The sequence below is a fragment of the Pelodiscus sinensis genome, chromosome 4, assembly GCF_052426305.1.
Source record: "Pelodiscus sinensis isolate ZL-2025 chromosome 4, ASM5242630v1, whole genome shotgun sequence".
Classification (NCBI taxonomy): Eukaryota; Metazoa; Chordata; order Testudines; family Trionychidae; genus Pelodiscus; species Pelodiscus sinensis.
The window spans coordinates 14944695-14967659 of NC_143055.1; the positions used below are offsets into that span (position 1 = coordinate 14944695).

At 42.5% G+C, this 22965-nt stretch overlaps 1 protein-coding gene across 1 annotated transcript in view; it reads right to left on the minus strand.

The window, feature by feature from the left end:
• RNF212 (ring finger protein 212) overlaps nucleotides 1-22965 on the minus strand; it is a 55914-nt gene that overhangs the window by 29959 nt on the left and 2990 nt on the right. Inside the window, exons 2-4 of the mRNA XM_025185865.3 lie at nucleotides 22088-22149; nucleotides 14536-14610; nucleotides 13050-13106 (exon numbers count right to left, since the gene is read on the minus strand). Coding sequence (XP_025041650.1) covers nucleotides 13050-13106; nucleotides 14536-14610; nucleotides 22088-22149 — 194 coding nt within the window. The remainder of the gene's footprint in view (nucleotides 1-13049; nucleotides 13107-14535; nucleotides 14611-22087; nucleotides 22150-22965) is intronic.

A 22965-nucleotide genomic window follows, 5' to 3' on the forward strand; every position in this document is an offset into this window, starting at 1 on the left:
CAATATAAAATGTTTCCACAAATTTCTTTTCTAAGATCTGAAATGCAGTTAGCTTTCTAGAGTCTAGGGTTACAAGTTGATAAATGTTTGGTTGCATGCATGTGTTCCCTTTGTATGCCCCTCACTCTACACAGATAGCTGACACAGCAAACCTCAAGTGAACCACACAATGACCACAAGACCCGCAAGGATTATTGTTGACGAAGCACGCTACTCATATCACACAATCTTTACAAGACCACTAATCCATGGACATATGTAAGATATTTCCTCTGAGATACATTTTTATACCCCAATAACAACAAGTTCATACAGCGCCTATCGCATAATTACTGTCCCTTGACATGACTAATTATCACCCATCATCTTGTACATGTTGGTTCGATCAAAACATCTCTATTATTTATTATCATTCTGACCTTATCTTTTAGGAGGGATCAGTACATTCCTGAAGCAAAATGCAGGACAATGTAGCACTTTAAAGACTAACAAGATGGTTTATTAGATGATGAGCTTTCGTGGGCCAGACCCACTTCCTCAGATCAAATAATGGAAGTGGGTCTGGCCCATGAAAGCTCATCATCTAATAAACCATCTTGTTAGTCTTTAAAGTGCTACATTGTCCTGCATTTTGCTTCAGCTACCCCAGACTAACACGGCTACATCTCTACCACTACAGTACATTCCTGTTATCCTTGGGGAATATTTTTGTACCATCCTTGATATCAGGACATGTTTACATGAATACTCTATGACTAGCATTTAGGAATGTGTGTTTCTGCAATGTCAGTCCTGTTCTTGCCTGATTCTGTGAGCAGGTCCTGCCTCATTCCAAGCCCTCATCCTACTACAGAATCTTTTTCTTTTTACTTTGACTTGATTTTAAAAGAAATTTCAAGGGATACAATACATTGTATTGAATACACAAAGTACATTAAAATGAGATTATTAAAATTTGCAAATTCAAGCATTCTAAAGGTTACAGCCCTGCTAATGAATTGTGTGCATGTCAACATGACATTTTTACAGTTTGCTTTTCTAGATACTGTATCTGGGAAATCAAACATTCAAAAAAAATATGATAAAAGAACATTATTAAGGCAAAGGGGGCCTATAGAAAAATAGTGTGTAATTGGGTTAGGAATGTGAGGCTAGTAAGACAGAGACAAAAGAAAAATGGATGTGAGCAATTTTATTGGTAGAAAAAGAATGTTGAGTGTATGCAGCATTACTTAATAATTAAATATTATAATATTACACAGCACTACTTTATAATTAAATATTATAATGCAGTTTAAGCCTTGCACCACAACTGTCCTTGTTATTTTTTTCAATTTCTACTTTTTAACAATTTTAAATCTATGAAACTATTTTTAAAAGTAATTTTAAATGCCAACTTGCATCTATCTGTTATTCATCCTTAAATCATACAGATTATTTTTTAAATTATACAGCCAGAATGAGTAACGACTTGTGACTAAGCTGTCTTTTATTTGCAATGGTTGTCTCTGGCAGTTCTGGAATAGGTGTATCATCTGGTTTTGCAGTCGCAGTTTGTAGAGTTTGCTCATTTGTGTGTTGAAGCTACAGAACCAACTGAAGATGTCAACAGTTTTTATTGAACTCCTCACTCTCTGTATCAGTAGTGTATGATCTGGACATTGTCTTTTAGTCTATACAACAGCTGGAGTTCTCCATTCTTTTCCTCTATCCAATTTGACACTATAATGGGGTACACACACACCACACTATTCATAAAGGAGACAATAAGAACAATAATGGGCCCAGGAAGCCCTGTTCCTTTAGGTCTGTTGAGCATACTCTGGCCGGTTAAAGAAGAGCCGGTTAAAAGGAACTCAGACACCTTGGGAGACGTGGAAGGGATAGAGGGAAAATAAGCTTTGCTCCTGAAATCCAGATGGAAGATTGAGTTTGAGACAGGACTACAGCACTGGGAAGGCCCTCTGACAGTGCCTTTTCCAAGAATTGTTTTGAACTTTAGTAAGTTATTGATTGTTTGGACTGTACAGAGCCACTTCCCAAACTGAAGGAAAGTACAAATAGGAAGTGACTCAAGGCAGCCAACTAAGAGTTTCTCCCTAACACTGCTGGTATTGCTTCCCAGTAGGGCCCTGTCTGGGATCCAGTAGAAAGAGAGGACCCTCTCACACATACAGAATGGGAAGCGACTGTCTAGGGAGAAGTACTGCAGAAACGGATCTAGGGGTCATAGTGGACCACAAGCTAAATATGAGTCGACAGTGTGACACTGTTGCAAAAAAAGCAAACATGATTCTGGTATGCATTAACAGGTGTGTTATGAGCAAGACACGAAAAGTCATTCTTCTGCTCTACTCTGCACTGATTAGGCCTCAGTTCTGGGCACCACATTTCAAGAAAAATGTGGAGAAATTGGAGAAGATCCAGAGAAGAGCAGCAACAATGATTAAAGGTCTAGAGAACATGACCTATGAAGGAAGACTGAAAGAATTGGGCTTGTTTAATTTGGAAAGGAGAAGACTGAGACGTGACATGATAGTGATTTTCAGGAATTTAAAAGGGTGTCACAAGGAGGAGGGAGAAAAATTGTTCTCCTTAGCCTCTGAGGATAGGACAAGAAGCAATAGGCTTAAACTGCCGCAAGAGAGGTTTAGTTTGGACATTAGGAAAAATGTCCTAACTGTCAGGGTGGTGAAACACTGGAATAAGTTTCCTAGGGAGAATGTGGAATCTCCATATCTGGAGATATTTAAAAGCAGGTTAGATAGACATCTGTCAGGGATGATCTAGACAGTACTAGGTCCTGCCACGAGGGCAGGGAACTAGACTCGATGACTTCTCGAGGTCCCTTCCAGTTCTAGCATTCTATGATTTTATGACCCAGTCTCTCCCTATCATGCCCAGTTGAGAACAAGGCCCTAAAGTGGACCAAGATTGTGGTGCCTCCAGCTTAAGGGTAGGGACCAGACATCCCTGCCCCTTGTGTATTTCACTATAGACAAACATCGTCACTACATTCGAGATCAGGCAATTTTCTGAGACACAAGTTATAAATGTGTTCATAAGCTCTTTTTATCTTTTGATCTAATTTGGCTACTGTCTCAGCCTTACCATATCAGTGCTAGATTGTTTTCTAAGGTTGGAATAATAGTCCAGGAGTTGGATGGGCTATTGCAGGTAGCTACTAATAGTATTGACCTGCAGCTTAGAAAAGCCAGAAATGGATCTTCCTGCTTCAGTATTTTCTTGGTTTTCTGCCCAGTCATCCAAATTTCTCCATGGGCATGTCTACATAGCTGCATTATTTCGAAATAACTACGCGAGCATGTACGCAGCAAGCCCATTATGTTGCAATAATTTCAAAATAACAGGCAGCTTATTTTGTCATCTGTAACCCTCATTCTACAAGGAATAATGACTATTCTGAAATAGCAATTTTGGAACAGGGTGTGGGTAGACAGGGCAGCTGGAGTTACTTTGAAATAATTGGCCTACAGCCCTTCCCACAGGTGCCCTGCTGCCCCTGGGTATGTCTACACTACCACGCTAGTTCAAACTAGTGGGGTAATGTAGGCATACCGCACTGGCAAATGAAGCCCGGGATTTGAATTTCCCGGGCTTCATTTGCATAAGGGGGGAGCTGCCATTTTTAAAACCCCGCTGGTTCGAACCCCGTGCAGCGCGGCTACACGGGGCACGAACTAGGTAGTTCGAACTAGGCTTCCTAGTTCGAACTACCGTTACTCCTCATGAAATCTATCCGCGCTGCACGGGGTTCGAACCAGCGGGGTTTTAAAAATGGCAGCTCCCCGCTTATGCAAATGAAGCCTGGGAAATTCAAATCCCGGGCTTCATTTGCAAGTGCGGTATGCCTACATTACCCTCCTAGTTCGAACTAGGAGGGTAGTGTAGACATACCCCCTCTGTTCACACTCAGCAAAACTCTATAGTACCCCTTCCCCTGTAGGCCTTAAAGGCTCAGCCTCAGGGGAAAGGGCTTGTGGCACATGGCAGTCTCGGAGGGTATGTCTACACTACCATCCTAGTTCGAACTAGGGTGGTTAATGTAGGCAACCAGAGTTGCAAATGAAGCCTGAGATTTGAATTTCCCGGGCTTCATTTGCATATTGCCGGGCGCTGCCATTTTTAAATGTCCGCTAGTTCGGACTCCGTGCCCGCGGCTACACGCGGCACGAACTAAGTAGTTCGGATTAGGCTTCCTATTCCGAACTACCGGTACACCTCGTTCCACGAGGAGTAACGGTAGTTCGGAATAGGAAGCCTAATCCGAACTACCTAGTTCATGCTGCGTGTAGCCGCGGGCACGGAGTCCGAACTAGCGGACATTTAAAAATGGCGGCGCCCGGCAATATGCAAATGAAGCCCAGGAAATTCAAATCCCAGGCTTCATTTGCAACTCTGGTTGCCTACATTAACCACCCTAGTTCGAACTAGGGTGGAAGTGTAGACGTACCCTGACAGCCCAGAGCCACAGAACAGGGTGGGGTTGCGACTTCTTTGGAGGATAGGGACATAATTCAAAATGACCTTAGCAAGTTAGAGAAATGGTCAAAGGTAAACAGGATGAGGTTTAATAAAGAGAAATGCAAAGTGCTCCACTTAGGAGGGAACAATCAGTTCCATACATACAAGATGGGAAGCGACTGTCTAGGAAGGAGCATGGCAGAAAGGGATCTAGGGGTCATAGTGGACCACAAGTTGAATATGAGTCAACAGTGTGATGCTGTTGCAAAAAAAGCAAATATGATTCTAGGTTGTATCAACAGGTGTGTTGTAAGCAAAACTCGTGAAGTCATTCTGCCGCTCTACTCTGCACTAGTTAGGCCTCAGCTGGAGTACTGTGTCCAGTTCTGAGCGCCACATTTCAAGAAAGATGTGGAGAAATTGGAAAGGGTACAGAGAAGAGCAACAAGAATGATTAAAGGTCTAGAGAACATGACCTATGAAGCCAGGCTTCATGAACTGGGCTTGTTTAGTTTGGAAAAAAGAAGATTAAGGGGGGACATGATAGCGGTTTTCAAATATCTAAAAGGGTGTCACAAGGAGGAAGGAGAAAATTTGTTCCTCTTGGTTTCTGAGGACAGGACAAGGAATAATGGGCTTAAAGTGCAGCAGGGAAGGTTAAGATTGGACATTAGGAAAAAATTCCTAACTGTCAGGGTGGTCAAATATTGGAATAAATTGCCAAGGGAGGTGGTGGAATCTCCCTCTCTGGAGATATTTAAGAACAGGTTAGATAGACATCTGTCAGGGATGGTGTAGGTGGAGCTTGGTCCTGCCTTGAGGGCGGGGGGCTGGACTCGATGACCTCTTGAGGTCCCTTCCAGTCCTATTATTCTATGATTCTATGATTCTATGAACAGCAGCCTGCACAGCTGAGCCTGCTGACATGAGTCACCTCCGTGCTCCATGGACACGAAGGGTATGTCTACACTACAGCGCTAGTTCGAACTAACTTAGTTCGAATTAGTTAATTCGAACTAAGCTAGTTCGAACTAACGCATCTAGAACTAAAAACTAGTTCGAACTAGCGTTTTGCTAGTTCGAACTAGCAAGTCCACATTGAGTGGACTCTGAACAGGGCTTAAGGATGGCCGGAAGCAGTGCCGGCAGGGCATAAAAGGAGGACTTAGAGCATGGAGATGCTGTCTCAGGCTAGCCGAGGGCTGCGCTTAAAGGGTCCCGACCCCCACCCCGGACACACAGTTCTAAGCTAATTCGAACTAGGCGTTAGTCCTCGTAAAATGAGGTTTACCTAGTTCGAACTAAGCGCTCCGCTAGTTCGATTCAAATTCGAACTAGCGGAGCGCTAGTGTAGCACCTATTAAAGTTAGTTCGAACTAACGTCCGTTAGTTCGAACTAACTTTGTAGTGTAGACATACCCGAAGAGACATGAGATTTCCTGATCTGGTATGGAGATCCTGGACCTCATTGAGATTTGAGGCAAGGAGGCAAACCTCCAGAATCTCCACACCAGACGCAGGAATGCCAATGTCTATGGCCAGATGGCCGAAAGCCTGGGCACCAAGGACCATATCTGCACCCAGGAGCAGATGCGGATAAAGGTTAAGGAACTCAGGTAGGCCTATGTGAAAGGCCAGGGAGCACAGCCCTTATTTATAAGGACCTCCACCACATCCTAGGGGACAGGTCAGTCCCTCTCCCCCACCCCGGTAGTGAACTCAGGGCTGGCCATTGGCCTTCTCGGGGGGCAGAGATGAAGAGGAGGAGGACAGGGAGCCAGATGAGGCCAGCACTAGCTCCTGCCTGCCAGAACATCATGCTCACCCTGGAGCCAGAACCTCCCCTTCCAGGATGTCTCCTCGGCATCATCTGAAGCCGGGGAAGGCCCCTCAGGTGAGTGTCGTTAGTTTCAATAGACACACATGGGTGGAGGTGGTGGGCAGTGAGGGGCTGCTGCATGCTCTCCTCTCAGCCTTTTCAGGCTGGGGATTGCACAGCAGCTGTACACATGGGTTCACAGGAGGCAGCAACAGAGGACCCTTGTGCTCTTGCTCAGAGGGTGTCTACAGCAGTGGTCTCCAACCTTTTTAAGCATGAGATCACTTCTTTAATGTAAGTGCAATCCAAGATCTACCTCAAACCCAAATACCTTTGCCCCGCCCCCTTCATGACCCTTCTCCGAGACCCCTCCCTTGCTCACTCCATTCTCCCTCCCTCCCCATCCTCCCTTCCTTTCACCAGGCAGGGGCAGTGAGTTGAGGTGCTGACTCTGGTCTTGGATTAAGGGATTTGGAGTGTGAGGGGCTCTGATCTGACCTTGGGGCAGACAGTTGGGATGTAGGAGGGGGTTCTAGGTGCAGGCAGTGGTGGGAGGGCCAGCTGAAGTGCCAGCACTTGGTAGCCTTTTGGCCAAACCAGTCAAGATCACCTGTCAGAGGCTCCAAGATCTACCAGTAGTTCCCAATCTACTGGTTGGTGACCACTGGTCTAGAGAGACCTGCCTTACTCCTAACACCAAGGTGGGACAGAGTGGGACAAGTGGGACACTCTCCCACCACAAACCACCACTAGAAGGAGGCTGGGGACATAGAAACCAACACACACAGCAGTGCCACACATGGGCATGCCTGCGCTCTCAGGGCAGCATCGGCTCCAGGGGACAGCATGGTGAGTCTGAGAGTCTGCCGCTCACACACACCTTCCCCCAGCACTCTGACCACCCCCCCCTCCAGTGGGCAGGGATACAAGTCCTCTCTCTGTGGGATGCTGCCACTGCCAGACCTGACATGACATGTGCATAGCACAGAGAGAAGTCCACCCACTCTGTGTCCCCGCTCCCACCCACAGGATTCCTGTCTTCCCATACCTGCTAGTCCCTGAGACATAAGGGTAGTGAGGCTCCCCCCTGGAAATCTGTGCCCCTGTAGGAAAGGGTCCATTGTCTAGGCCAAGATGGCCTTGCTTCAAATACATTGCCTTCACCTGACCAGAGACCTTTTGGTGTCGGCTCAGAGATGAGGGCTAGACTTCAGGCACAGTGTCTCCAGAGATGACTGACCTTCTCTTTGTTTTACACAGATGGACCAGCTATGAGAGGGGGAGTGGTTGACACCTTCCGTGCCAGCCTCCCGACACCATGTGACCCACTGGCACCGGAGACCACAGGAGAAACTGCAGAGAGAGAATATTGCCACCCTGCGAGCTCTGCAGTGCTCCATGGACCAGCAGGATTGGAGGAGGACCTTCATCTGTGCTGAGAGACCTGGTGGGAGCTGCTGGACCAGAGCTGGACCATCTGTGCAGCTCACCAAGCAGTCCTCACCAATATGGTGCCTGCTCCCATGCTAGCTCCTGTCCCAGCTCTTGCTCGTCCTGCTTCTCCCTTCAGTCCCCACCCCATGGCAGCCGAGGGCCCCACACATGAAGCACTGGGATCATCAGAGCCAGGCACCACTCCCAGCCTCAGCACTGAGCCTTTCCTCCTGCTCTGCTCCCACTTCCAATGTTCTCATTCCCCCTTCACCCCCTTCCAACATTCTCATCCCTCCTCCTCCCCCTTCCAACTCCCTCCTCCAAAGTTCTTTCCCCAGTCCCATTTATCCCAATTAAAAACAAAGAGTTTATTTTTTGTAAACAAATGGTGTAATTTATTGTCTTTGCAGGGGAAGGGAAGGGAGGAAGAGAGGGATGTGGGAGGATAGGCAAAGAGGAGCAATGCACAGATAGATTGTGGGCAGGCCCAGGGGAGAGTGTCACTGGGGTCCTTGTGTGAAACTCTCCCTCTCAGGGGCCTCACAGATGTGCACAGCCCTGATGGGACTGCTGGATGGCAGCCATGTACAGCTGCTCTAAGGCCCTGCCAATCCAATCAGCCTCTGGCCCCCTACTTTCACAAATATTGTGAAGGACACAAAAAGCCTCCACCACTTGGGGGATATTCTGCTTCCCGACATCCAGGTGGTTGAGGAGGCAATGGAACTTCTCTTTGAGATGCCCAAAGGCACCTTCCAACACAATGCAGGCCCTTCTGAGCCTGGCATGGTAGCGTCCCTTGCTTTGGTCCAGGTGTCTAGTGTAGGGCTTCATTAGACAGAGGAGCAGAGGGTATGCTGCACCCCCCACCCCCATATAGACCCACTATATGTCCATGTCCCCAACCCTGATGGTCAGGGAAAAAAGGTGTATACCTTCTGGAAGAGGCTGGAATTGCAAAAGAGACATGTGCCATGTACCTTCCCCAACCACCCTATGTAGTTGTCCGTGAACTGGCTGTGATGGTTCACGACAGCCATCGAAAAGTACCCCATCTGGTTAATGTACTCAGATGCTTGGTGGTTGAGGGCCTGAATGGGGATGTGGGTGCCATCACTAGCCCACACAGTTGGGGAAGCCCATGGCGGCAAAGCCGGTGATGATGGGGTCCCCGTGGCCCAAGCTGATCCTGCACAGCAAGATGGTGTGGATGGTCTGCACCACCTGTAGAAGGAGATAAACAAATAAACAAACATATAATCACAGAAGTGCAGGGCCCTCGAGAGGTCCCTGAGACGAATCCACTTCCACATACCAGGAGCAACCTCCTACTTACCTCATCCTCTGTCAGAGCTTTGTGAAGGCGGGACTGAAAAACGCTTGGGGAGGGGACTTCCACCACCACCATCATCCCTTCCCTAGGGAACCCCACTCCAGCAGTTCTCCTCACTCCTGGGACAATAGCTGGAGAGCACGATACCTGCATGAACATGGCCTCAACAGTCGATCTCCCCTCACTGAACTGGTTCCCAATGGATTGGTAGCTGTCTGGCATGGTGAGCTTCCAGATGGCAATGGCAACCTGCTTCTGGAGAAGATGATGGTCACATGTGGCTGTCCTGTCACATGAGGGCAGGGACAAGCCATTCACACAGCTCCGGAAAGGTGTCCTTCCGCATGCAGAAATTCTGGAGCCACTGCTGGTCTTCTCACCGCTGACCCACAGATTGATCCAGTCCCACCAATCGGAACTGGTGTCCAGATGCCAGAAGTGGTGGTGAACGGTGTGCAGGGGAGGGCGGGTGGGATCGTACTGCATGAGCAATGTCTGTAGATGGATGAGGAAGTTCCCTTCAGTCAGCTGGGGATTGTGTTCCTGCAGGGCCTAAAAGGCAGACCACAGGAGGTGCAGCACAATTTGTAAGAGCCGTCAACTGCTTGGAGACAGCTCCGACTCCATGGCTAGAGATCTGCAGTGTCCGCAAGGGCAACTACAGCAGGCAAAGGAAAGGCTTTACTGTCCCTCCATGAGGTAGGCAAAGGTAAAGAACCTTAGATTCAGGGGGTTCCTTTTAAGCTTGAGCCTCAGATAAATAGCCTCAGGCAGCAACCCCAGGAAGTAACTGCTGTCCTGATGCCCTGCCTGAAGTGCTTCGGGGTGGCCTTAAATGTGATTCAGTGTCCAGTGACTGTGGACACAGTATTTTGAAATACCTCAGCACTATTTCAATGGGCATTTTCTGTGTAGATGCGCTATTTTGACATAAACTATTTTGGAGTATTTATTCCGAAATAAGCATGCAGTATAGACATACCCCAAGTGCTTGCAGGTAATATGGAATGCTACTGATGGTTCAAAATAACATTTAGTTTGTAATGACATAAATTCAGCTGTGGTGATTGTGGTCCATTGTCCATCATTAGTTGTTTTGAAATTACAGAATAGGGGAATATGCTCTTTAATTTCTTCGTGCAATATGTGATAGCGTTATCTTGCATATATATTATTTTAATATATCTAGAAAACTAATCCACTACATTTGGGTAATGGATGTCCTCTGTTTTCCCAATAATCTTCTGTGAGCCTCTTCTAGGGTGACTAGTAGAACAGTTATTATTAGAGATTCTTTGCAGACCTAACAGACCAATGCAAGACAATGATTTCATGAAGATACTTTAGTCTTCATGTCTTTGCAGATTCTGCCTGCCTGGAGGGCTGGGGAAGGGAGGAGATATAACTGTCTTCCTGCTGTCAGAAAGCCCAGCTTGTCATACAAGCCTGTTATAGAAGATTCCCTAGATTCACCACTTGTTTTTGGCACACTCCTAGAAACATACTTGCTCATAAACCACATTAACAGCAAAGTATACATTTATTCTCTAATTTAGCCAGCACTACAGCATAATTATAATTGTGGCTCTCCTCTCCAAAGGCAAGTTATTTAAAAGGTGTGTTTGGTTTCCTTGCTTGGGGCATAGATTAGAACTCTAACCTGCCTCTTCCCATTCTCCTTGTGGAGTTTAGCAAAATCATGCAAACTATTCCTTCTGATGGTCCATCAAAGATAAAAATTCCATGCATAAGGAATGTTGAGGAAATTTTGCAGTTCTGTTGACACCAAGTAAGCTTAGCCACACAGAGACAGAGCAAAATGGATGCTAGCAACAATAATTTAACTGTAAAATAAAATAAAATAATAATATAGACTATCTCCAGACTCTAGCATTTAGTGAAAATGTGCTACAGAACTCTTCAAACAGCACCACTTACTGACTGAGTGTTATCATGTAGTTTAAGCTTTCCATCACAATCATATCATGTTGCTGTTCTGATAGTAAGGCAGTATAAAAGGTACGCCAGGCTAGAGAGTTAGAGGACACAGAAGTTCAGCAGTCCAGACTGTACCCTGGGGAATGTCACATTCCATATGACCAGCACACAGGGAGACGAGACATACATGATGCTTGTGGGTTTCATAGGCTTTTCTTTCTCCTTGCCCTGCCAGTCTTAGTCTCCGCCCCCCCCCCCCAGGCTTGCTGTCTGACTGCCAATGTCTCTCATTCTTGTCCACTTTCAATACTCAGTCACTGTCTCCTTTGCAAGCCCACTAGTTTCCTCACTCCCACTTTATCTCCTTTCTCCCTGTATCCTTAGTCAGCTAGCCCCAGTTGCTCATATTCTGATCTGCCTCTTCCCTCATGCTAACTGGCCTCTCCCTCCTTAGGCTGTCTCCCTAAACCCTCTCTATGGCCCCTTGTCCCAGTTGTTTTGCCCAGCCAGTTCCACTTCTTATCCCACACTCAAGCTCCTTTTCAGATTCATCTCTCTTTGCCCATTACTTGTTCCTAGTACTGTTTTCTTATCCACCTAGTCTGTCTTCCCCAACCTCTTCATCCAATTGCACTGTTCTTGCTAAGCCAACTGACTCACATTTCCCTCACTTCTCTCACCAACTCCCAGTCCCAATCTCTTTGACCAACTAGTCCAAGAGTGTCTTCCCATATCAAGCTCCCAGATTCCTTTCCTAGCCAGTCCTAGTCTTTCCCACTTCAATTCCCAAGAACAGTTTCTCTGTCCCAGTCTCCTTGTCCCAGTCAACTCCTTTTCCTGTCCTCTATTCCAGCTTTTGTCTCTACATTCAAATGAAATAGCTTCCTTCCTCCTTGAGTATGAGCAAATGAATCACTGAGAACACATAGGCACAGTATCCCTGCTTCTGGTGCCTGACACTGCTGTGGCCCAAAGTGGATGGAAGTAGCAGTTATAGGAAAGGAAATAGCCCTAAACTCTGTCACTCTGGCTATGTCTACACTGAATACTTATTTTGATATCAGCTATTCTGGAATAGCACATCTACACTGCAGGGAAGCCTCAAAATTAGTCCAAGGCAGGCTTCTCTAATGTAGACATGCTATCTCGATTTAGAGCCCCAGGAGGCACTGGAGAGGAATAACTTAGAATGGCCCTGGTGAGGGACTATTTTAAAATAGCAACAGTGGGGCGTTTTATTTCAGAATAGGCATTATTCCTCGTAGAATGAGATTTACAGATTTCGGAATAAGGTATCTGTTATTTTGAAATTATTTTGAAATCGTTAACTGGCAGATTACTACATCTCTGCTACCATTTGGAATTACAGACTGTGAGTCACCTGTCCATATATTATACGTGCTTTGACCTCTCAATAACTCTAATTTCCTTTTCTTAGTTATGGCTACCAGCACTGTCTTTGGTATAAAATCTAGGGTACCAACTAAACTGGGGACCCTCTTGGTTCAAATCAGCTGTTGATTGAAATAACACGTGGGCGAGATTATGCTAATGAAGCGTGGGATATTTAAATCCCCGCTTCATTAGCAATTTCGGTTGGCTACATTTGTATCCCTAGCTCAAACTAGGGAGCAAGTATAGATGTACCCAGAGTGATTTGAATTTATCTTGATTTGATTTTGACTTGATTTTGGAGTAAGTAAACATTTCAGCACAATGTCTGGTTTCTCTGTGTGGCAAGATGGACTGGAAAGTGTAAGGGAACTGTCTATGACTCCATAATACCACCAGTTCATATTTGTTACTGGCCTGGTGAAACTAATTACAGACTATACCACCAGTCTGAAGTGTCTGCCCTATTTTCTGACAGTCTGCCCTGAGGTTTCACAGTTGTGAGCCCCTCCGAACAGCATGACAGGTGCTAACAGCTGCCCCTTAGTAAGTCGGAAAGTACAAGCAAAAGTTATTTTCTAAATATAAACCAAAGTAATAAGACATGCAAAACAACCCTCGTTCCCACACAAAGTGAAGCTTACTTACCTTTCCTCTGTAGTATGCTAATAAGCGTCTTCTGTGTTTTTCTTGAAATTCTGAAATCTAAAAATAAAACAAACAGTAGTAACTACCTTGAATTAATCATACTGATAAGTCGATCACTTCAGCTATAGAACATTTATTCAACTTGAAGAAAAAATAATATTGTTTTGTGGGTAAAGTGTCAGGCATATGAAAAAACAAAGGATTGAATGCCTGATCAAATGTTACTGATGAAGAGGCTATGAGTATAAAATAGAGGAAGAGAAAGAACACGACATATGTCCAGATTCTAGGCTCAGTACCCATGTCATGTGTGATGTCCCAATTAAAGTAACAATAATCATTCAACACTTTACACTGTATTGGCTCTCCATGCATGCATTTATTTGACCATGAAACTTGGATTTTGTCACATAAAACTGTTAATTTTCTGGGAAATTAAGAAGGCTAAAATTTTATTGGAAACTAGTCTACAGGCCTCTAAATAACTATTTTTGATTCTGACCACAGACTTGAAAATTCTTAAATGAATTCTGAATTATGCATATTGAAACATTTTCTACTGCCTATTTATCTAGGGTGTGTCTATGCTGCAGGTCTTAACTTGATATAAACTATGCAAATTGAGCTACGTCAATTGCGCATTTTATTTCAAAATAGCTTATTTTGAAATAGGGAGCATCTACACAGCACTTATTTTGAAAAAGTGCACTCTTCCTCTGACTTCCCTTATTCCTCATACAATGAGGTTTACAGAAGTCAGAGTAAGAAGTCTTCCAGCTTGACAGAATTTTGACATTATTTTGAAATAACTGCCTGCTGTGTAGACACGGACTAAGTTATTCTGAAATAACAGTAGTTATTTTGAAATAATGTTGCTGTGTAGACATTCCCTTTGACAACATCCAAATACTCACCAGAGTTTCTACATCATATTCTCCCCGCTCTTGAAACATTTTGTGGTTTTCATTTTTTTGCAATAACATGCTGCCAACAGTTATTTAAATGTACCTGTTTAATTTCTGATACATCTAATACTTGATACTTTTTTGCTTTGCAAACAGTTATGCATCATTAAAGTAATAAGAAATAGTGATAATTAGTATGAGATTACACAAACAGTAATCCTGATACTTTCTTACACACCTTGGAACAGTGAACCGAGGAAAGAAAAAGTCAAAGTTGAACTATTCATACAATTTTGCCTTATACATTGAAGTCAGTAGAAGCTGATAACCTCTTAGTATTTTGAAAATCATACTACACAAATCAACCAATTACAACCAGCTAAACAAACAAAAATCTTTCAAAGAGAAAAGAAATGAGGAAAACTGGAACTGCTGGACCTGAGCTATACTGACACAGGGGGGAGGGGAAACTGTTGACAATGAACTTAAGTCAGTTTCTAAAAAAAGAAGAAAAAGACAAAGGAATCTAGATTCTGACTGATAGCAATCAAATCTTTCAAGTCAAGTTTCGTAGGACTTACCAGTGTAATTTCTTTTGAATACTTTTTGCATAATATATCTATTCCCATAAACAGTGACTGAATTTCAGGATTTGTCTGCAGAGAAAGAATTACTAAATGTTATCAAAATTAATATCTATATGCTATTATTGTAATTTTCAAAATAATCACAGAATTATTGTCTCAAAAGAATGTAGTGGACATCATATTTTGGGTAAATTTTTCAAAGTATCATTATGCTAAAGGAATTTAGGTTCCATTTTCAAAAGTGATTTATGTATTAAGGAGCCTAAATTTCAATGACTTTAAAAAATTTACCCTTAGTACTTACAAAAGCTGTTAAAAATATAGCATTTCATTAAATATTCCATAAACTGACTCACTGAATAATTTGCATTTAAATAATAAATACTAATGCATTGTAGGGTGGTATCCAGTAATGCGATATCAGGTTTGAGATTAAGTCTGGTTTAATTTACAACCTTTTTAATAAACTGGAATATTTAAAAAATGTATTTAAACACTATTAAATCAGTGGGGGGCAACCTGTGGCCCTGGGCTGCATACGACCCATTGGCATTCTGGTATGGCCTGCAAGACATTTTGTTTGTTGTTACCCACACACAGGTTTGCCAGATTCCACTGGTTTCTGTCTGTGTAGTCATTTTCCTACTATTGTTACTAAAGTGACATGCACATAAAGAAAGGGCACATGAAGTGAGGTGCATGCAGATTGCGCACAATATTGGCTACGTCTATACTGCTTTCTTCTTGCGCAAAAGCGTATGCAAATGAAGCACGGATTAGCATATTGCTGTGCTTCATTTGCATAATTCATTAGGGGCCATTTTTGCACAAAAAACTCTTGCGCAAGAGCCATTCTACCTCATTGACCCTAATTAATTATGCAAATGAAGCACAACAATGTACTAATCTGTGCTTCATTTGGATAGGCTTTTGCGCAAGAAAGAAACAGTATAGGCACAGCCATTGACTGTGAGAACCATGTGCTCTTTCTGCATTCAGTCAAAGTACTGTTATAGTGCAGCCAGCATTGCACCCATCCCTAAATTCTAGATATGCAAGTGCAGTTAGTAAAATTATCCTATCCGGCAAGACCAAATTGGTTGTGATAATCTTGCAGCCCACTGAGATGAAGTAGGGCCTCTAATGTGGCCCACTCCGTAGCCAAGGTTGCACATCATTGTATTAAATAAATGTGCTTCATATATCAAAAAGCAAAAATTTTAAAGTGAACATTCAGGAACAGTAATATCTGAAGTGACAGTGTGCTTATCCTAGTAGTTTATACGTGAGGCCCCTAAATACAACAGAGTGATGTGCTGAAAGCTTTAAATATGCTGCATAATTGTGTTCAACATTTTATGCTCTCATTCAAAAAGTAAATATCACCTTCTAGTGGAAAAAAAACCTGATGCCTGGAGAGCCTGAAGCAAGAATTGTGAGAGACGTTTAAGATATTTTCATTAATTTATAAAGGGTGCTGACTCTGAAGTCTAAGGACAAATGGTTTACATAGCCGTATGAGCTTTTTCAGAACTGCGTATTTTAACAGAATTTGAAAGCTAATGTAGTCCAGTGTTGGAAGGCAGTAGAATATATTAAACATTTTGTAATGGAACAGCTATTTACTGAGGTAACTTCTCCCCCAAATTTTAAGTCTGCCCAAAAAACTAAGAAATTTAGAATGACATCCATTCCCCAGCAAGAAAGACTCAGCTTCCTCTTAAATGTTGAAAGAAAAAAGGCACATCTTTGTCTATAGTAACAAGTTTTGTCACCAAAAACTGCATTTTGGCAATGAAACAGTGACAACATACACCCTGAAATACAATTTTGATGGGGGAAAACACCCAGTTTCAGCAACAAAAATCCTCTACTTCATGAGAGACTTTTTTCTTTCCCACTCTTCCCCCTCCTTTTACTATTGTCAAAGAGCCAATGTAGATACTGTTGTTTGTTTCGTTAACAGAACTAGCTTCTCCCATTATCCCACAATGCCTGCACTGAGCACTCTGTTCAGTGTTTCAATCTCTGCTGCCCTGCAGACATGTTTCCCTCCCCTTTTAAAGCTCTAGGAAGTATCTGACAGCTGAGCGTGCTGCATCCTTTGAGGAACAAACAAAGAGCAAATCATTACAATGCTCCTCTTCTTCCCTACACTGTGAACACAGTGACAGGCAAACTACTGCTACAGGGGGAAGGGACAAATGTCGTGCTGCTTTGACATTCCTCAACACAGAGAGCTCATAGAATCATAGAATTATAGAGCTGGAAGAGACCTCTGAAGGTCATCAAGTCCAGCCCCCTGCTCTAGGCAGGACCAATCCCAACTAAATCAACCCGGTCAGGGCTTTGTCAAGCTGAGACTTAAACACCTCTAGGGATGGAGACTCCACTACTTCCCTAGGTAACCCATTCCAGTGCTTCACTACCCTCCTAATGAAATAGTTTATCCTAATATCCAACCTGGACCTCTCCCACAGATGATGTTGTTCCTAGCAGGCAAGGAGGCTTTGGGAGAACTCAAGATGTGTCAGCTCTGCTTTCCCTCAACACTATACTGTGGGTTTCATTGTGGACATGATCTGTCAACAGAAGGACTAAGCATGAACCCTCTCTGGCAATTTTTGTTTTGTCGAATTTTGGATGTTGACATAAGTTTTGTTGACAAAATTTGGGAGATTAGACATACTCTCAGTTACTTTGGTGCCAAAATCTCCAGCTGTTCCCTACTCCATTAGGAAAACCTCCAAAGTTTTATTTTTTAAAAAGTGAAATTATTTGCTCTTAAGAAAATATGGTGCTTTTTAAAATTATGAAAATATGGTGCTTTTTAAAATTAATACAAAAATAAATACTATATGTTTATAACTTTCTCTGAAATGTTTCTGGTTCTGTGTTCAGGGACAACTAGACAAGATTTCAATTCATGGATGAACCAATGGTATAAAGAGGTGGGGATTCAAATTGATTAGCTGTTGTAACTTTTAGGAGAAACATGGTGGAATGGCAAATATCAGTGGAATAATTTAACACTTGGCTATCAAATGGGAAGACAGACTAGATTGTAGAGGCAGGTAAGTAGTGCTATTCAAGAAAGATTTAACAGACGCTAGGATGAAATTGCCGGGGAAGTAAAAAAAAAGTCTATGCAGGGATAAGAGAAATTTCATAAACAAGATTGCAGAAAAAGCAGAAGCAGCATCTAAATAAGGGGACTTGAAAACCCTGTAACATATAACTCGAGTCTTGAGCGGAAGGAAGAGAAACCCAAACAGACATGTTAAAAACATAGATGGTCAGCTACTTAACTCAGTTGATGAACAGGTAGCCAGATGGAAGGAGTATTTTGAAGAAGTGTTAAACAGGCCACCACCAACAAATCCACCACAGCTAGAAGCAGGAGAACCCCTAGATATCAACACTGGGGGTACGTCTACACTGCATCCCCAGTTCGAACTAGGGATGCAAATGGAGACAACCGAAGTAGTTAATGAAGCGGGGATTTAAATATCACGCGCTCCATTAACATGATCTTGCCGGCGCGCTAGTTCGAATCACAGCTGATTCGAACCAGGAAGTGCGCGCCGGGACGCGTTAGTTCGGACTAAAGCCCTTAGTCCGAACTAATGTTACTCCTCATTTTTTGGAAGTAGGAATTCCTGAAATTAGCAGGACCTGATAATATTCCACCTGAAGTATTAAAAGAAGGAGGAGCTGCTATAGTGGACCAGCTACACAGTTTGCTAAATCTGATATGGACAACAGAAGAGATTCCAAAGGATTGGAGAAAAGTGCCGCTAATGAAACTCCCTAAATATGGAGATCTGTCACTATGTGAAAGTGGAGGGGGCTTACCCTCCTGTCCATTCCAAGCAAAGTATTAACCAGAGTCATACTGGAATGAATAAAGACCATAGTCCACAAACTACGAGGAGAACAGGCAGGTTTAGGAAAGGACAATCTTGCACAGACCAGATAGTAACACTTCAGATTGTCATAGAACAATGCATTGAATGGCAAGCACCATTCTACATCAACTTCATAGACTTTATGAAAGCCTTCTTTCTCCATTACTCTTCCTGATTGTCCTAGACTGGGTCACAAAAACAGCATATGCCGACTCAGGAAGGGGACTGCAATGGACCCAAACTAGGAAACTTGAAGATCTAGGCTACGTCTAGACTGGCCCCTATTCCGAAATAGCCATGCTAATTTCCTACTTTGGAATAGGGAAATCCGCGGGGGATTTAAATATCCCCCGCGGGATTTAAATAAACATGTCCGCCGCTTTTTTTCCAGCTTGGGGAAAAGCCGGAAAAAAGCGTCTAGACTGGCGCGATCCTCCGGAATAAAGCCCTTTTCCGGAGGATCTCTTATTCCTACTTCCTGAAAGTAATTTCCAACTTTCCTGAAAGTAGGAATAAGAGATCCTCCAGAAAAGGGCTTTATTCCGGAGGATCGCGCCAATCTAGACACTTTTTTCCGGCTTTTCCCCAAGCCGGAAAAAAAGCGGCGGACATGTTTATTTAAATCCCGCGGGGGATATTTAAATCCCCCGCGGATTTCCCTATTCCAAAGTTGGAAATTAGCATGGCTATTTCGGAATAGGGGCCAGTCTAGATGTAGCCCTAGAGTTTGCAGATGACTTAGCCCTGCTTGCAGACAAATTAGAGCATATGCAAGAGAAGATGGATGCCGTACAGGAAACAGCTGAGTGAGTGGGTCTTAAGATTAATCAGGAGAAGACCAAGTTGATGTGCATTAACAACAGAAAGGAAGGTGCAATTACAATCGAAGGAAAAGCAGTGCAAGACGTTGAACAGTTTGTATACTTGAGGAGTGTTATCAGCAAGAATGGGGGAACTGAAGAGGACGTCAGTGAGAGAATGTGAAAGGTGCAACGAGTCTTCACCATGCTACGACCAGTCTGGTGTACAAGAACCATGTCAACAAGGACCAAACTACGTATTTTCATTTCCAATGTGAAATCAGTGCTGCTATATGGCGCGGAGACGTGGCATGTTGTCCAGAGCAACACTAAGAAAATTCAGATGTTTGTCAATAAATGCCTTAGACACATTCACCAGCTAAAGTGGTAAAATAGAATGTCAAATGAAACCTTGTGGACCCAAAGAACTCAGAAACCAATGGAGGTCCAGATTAAAAAAAAAAATGGCAATGGGCAGGCCACATCCTGCGTAAGGACTTGAAGAATATATCATGAGACAAACGTTAGAATGGAATCCAAAGGGAAGAGGAAAAGGGGATGTCCCAAACAAACATGGCGATGATGCTTCAACAGTGGTAGTGCCCCTTCACAGTACCTCCTAACATAATGACAAAATTGACTTCCAATTGTTTCACCATGAAAGTAAGGAAGCAGTTATCTAGTTCCCAGATACCTCACTGACTGGACATTTTGTATCTAAATATCAACTAAACCACTGTATCTTTTATTCAAAATGAAACCCATGTTAGCTAATCTCAGTGTTGAATATCTAACCATTATCCATAGATATAAGAAAATAAAATGTAATCTAGTCAGCAACACTCATATTCATGAATGTGTGGTATGCATATTTAAAATATATTTTATGTACAAGCTATAAAATCCCTTTAAGGTTCTAGCATAGATAGAGACCCTGGATTGAATCTATCTTAGAAATCCAATAAAAATATAGAAACAAATGAAAAACTCCAGCAGGAAGAGATTTACTATCTGGCAAAAATAAGGGTTTATATTAAATGTTTAGATTATTGTTGTATAAAGCAATACTGGGTATCTTTATAATATTCTAAAATAATAACTAATTCCGTCTTGATTCAGTAAACTATGTAAGCCTGTCTGAAATAATAACCTGAAGTACAAAAACAGTAAAAATGTAAATTATGCACTAATTGAAAAATGTAATCCTTCAACTATCCCAAATAAGCAATGTATTATTGACATAATTAATAGATATGTATTAACCTGATCTTAAATATCTCTAGGGATATTACACCATGCTACAAGGCCAAGGAATGTAACACTCATTACTGACCAACTCTGCTCCTGTTTCAGGGGCAAGATAGTCATATGCGCTTGTAGGAATGATGTTTACACTAAGCATGTTCGCAATATCCCCTCCTCCACATAAGAAAGGTGTATTTTACTGGCTGGTAGTTAAGGAGGAAATATAATGTGTCTCCACAACCCAAATATGACTATAGCTAATGAGAAAGTTTATAAGCAGAAGGAGGGAGGATTAATTCTTCAACCCCATTTTAAAAAAATAAAAAGAGGGGGCTGCACAATTGTCTGGTGAGTGAGAGCAAGAACCTCATGAATACTTCTATTCAACTCTACACTCACAATAGAATATAATACAAGGGGAGAGCTGGTAAATTAAAGGAATAAACAGACAGACCTGGTATCCATGGCTATGTCTACACTATGCAGAAGATCAACACTTCCGCAGTCAATCTTCTGGGGTTTGACTTAGCGTCTAGTGAAGACCCACTAGTTAGAACTGAGAGGGCTTCCCCATCAGTGCCAGTAATCCTGCTCCTGATGAGGAGTAAGGGAAGCAGTTAGGAGTATTTGCTTCCGTCGACCTCACATTGTATGGACAGCGCCAAAATGTGATTTAAGATATGTCGACTCCAGCTATGTAACTAACAGGGCTGGAGTTGCGTATTTTAAGTGAACCTTTCCCTTTAGTGTACACCTGGCCCATATGTCTAAACACTGCTAGACATGCATCTGACGAAGTGGGTCTTTGCCCACAAAAGCTTATGCTCCAACACTTCAGTTAGTCTATAAGGTGCCACAGGACTCCTCACCGCTATTGCTAGAACTGTACATTAGTTATTCCTCCAATACAAGAGCCAGAGTAACTAGTGCAGGATGCACACTTTTTAGGGAGGGCAAAAGGGCCATGATGAGTATAATGAAAAGCAGATTTTCTTAAACTTTTTAAGACCAAGGAACACCAAACAATAAATTTTTATGAGGAACACCAAAGATTTTTTGAACAGGAAAAAAAAAGACTCGGGGGGAAAGTTATTGAGCAAAAAACCAAAAATAAAAAAAAGGTCGCCTGTCCCTTTAAGGGCAGCCATTTTTAACTCTATTGTTCTTTGCGGTACACTTCCGACTGCTTCACGGCACACTGGTGTGCCGCAGAATGCAGTTTAAGAAACACTGATGAAAAGTAATGTGGAGGACAGAGTTCATTTACCTGAAGTCTAATACCACCATGGAATTTTCTACTTTTTAACATTCACCTCTAACCTTTTACATTAGTCACAAACATGCTTCTTTAAGAAGCTGGACTGATTTGCTGCTGATTTCTGGGATGTACAGGCTAGATATAGTTGTGTCTGAAGAAATCCATAAATGTATAACCCATATAGTAACAGAGTCTCTATGATTACTCTCAGAATATTAGTAAATATCCATAGTGCAACTGACAATAAAAGGAAAATATATTGTAATGAAAATAACTCCACTGCTAAGCAAACTACAAATTAGTATAATAGAAATACTATGAAAGCCTTCATTTACCGTTTTAGAAAGAAATATTGTACGGCAAGGAGCTCTACAAATCAAACATTCATCTTTTTTGCCTGTAAAATAAAAATGAATGCCATGTGAATGAATGCCATAGCGTGTACAAATTATAGAACTTGATTTGATGATTAGTCCTTTTGTGTATCAAGAATCAAAGGTTCTATACATAATTGAAAATAAAATCATATAAAGGGCTTGATTTTTTTTAAATGTGAGCACACGGTTGCTCAGGTGATAATAGGCAATGGCTCCCAGGCCTGAATCCAAGACTCATGTGCAAATAACTTTATGCACAGTCTGACTGAACTCAGTTGTTGGAAAACTTCTGTTGATTTTAATAGGACTACTCACATACTTAAATTTAATTTTTGGCATAAATGATTTGATGGACCACAGCTAACCAGAAGTATGCCTGAAAGATATTTTGGGCCCAATCCCGCTCCCACTGATATCAGTGGCTGAAATTTGTGGTCTTGGCTTTAATAGAGCCATAATTTTATCTTTGTGGTTTTTGTCAGTGACTTGAGTAGGAACAGGATCAGAGAGTATTCCTGAGCATAAAAGTAACCATTTTCTAAGGTATGTCTTTATTATTTAAAAACCCATTAACAATTATTTTCAATAAATGCACATAATCATGATACTTAAATATACTTTTTATCTTCCTTGATAGTTGGCTAGATATGTGTAGATAGCTGACTAGATATATCTAGAAAACTTATTCGCTTAAAGGGGTAGCTGTGTTCGTCTGTAACTTTAAAAAAAGAATGAATAACTCTGTAGCACCTTAGTCCTGGCTTGCACTAGGGAGTTATTTCAAAATAACTCTCCTTATCTCTAAATAACAGGCAAAGCATACACACTATCAAGAT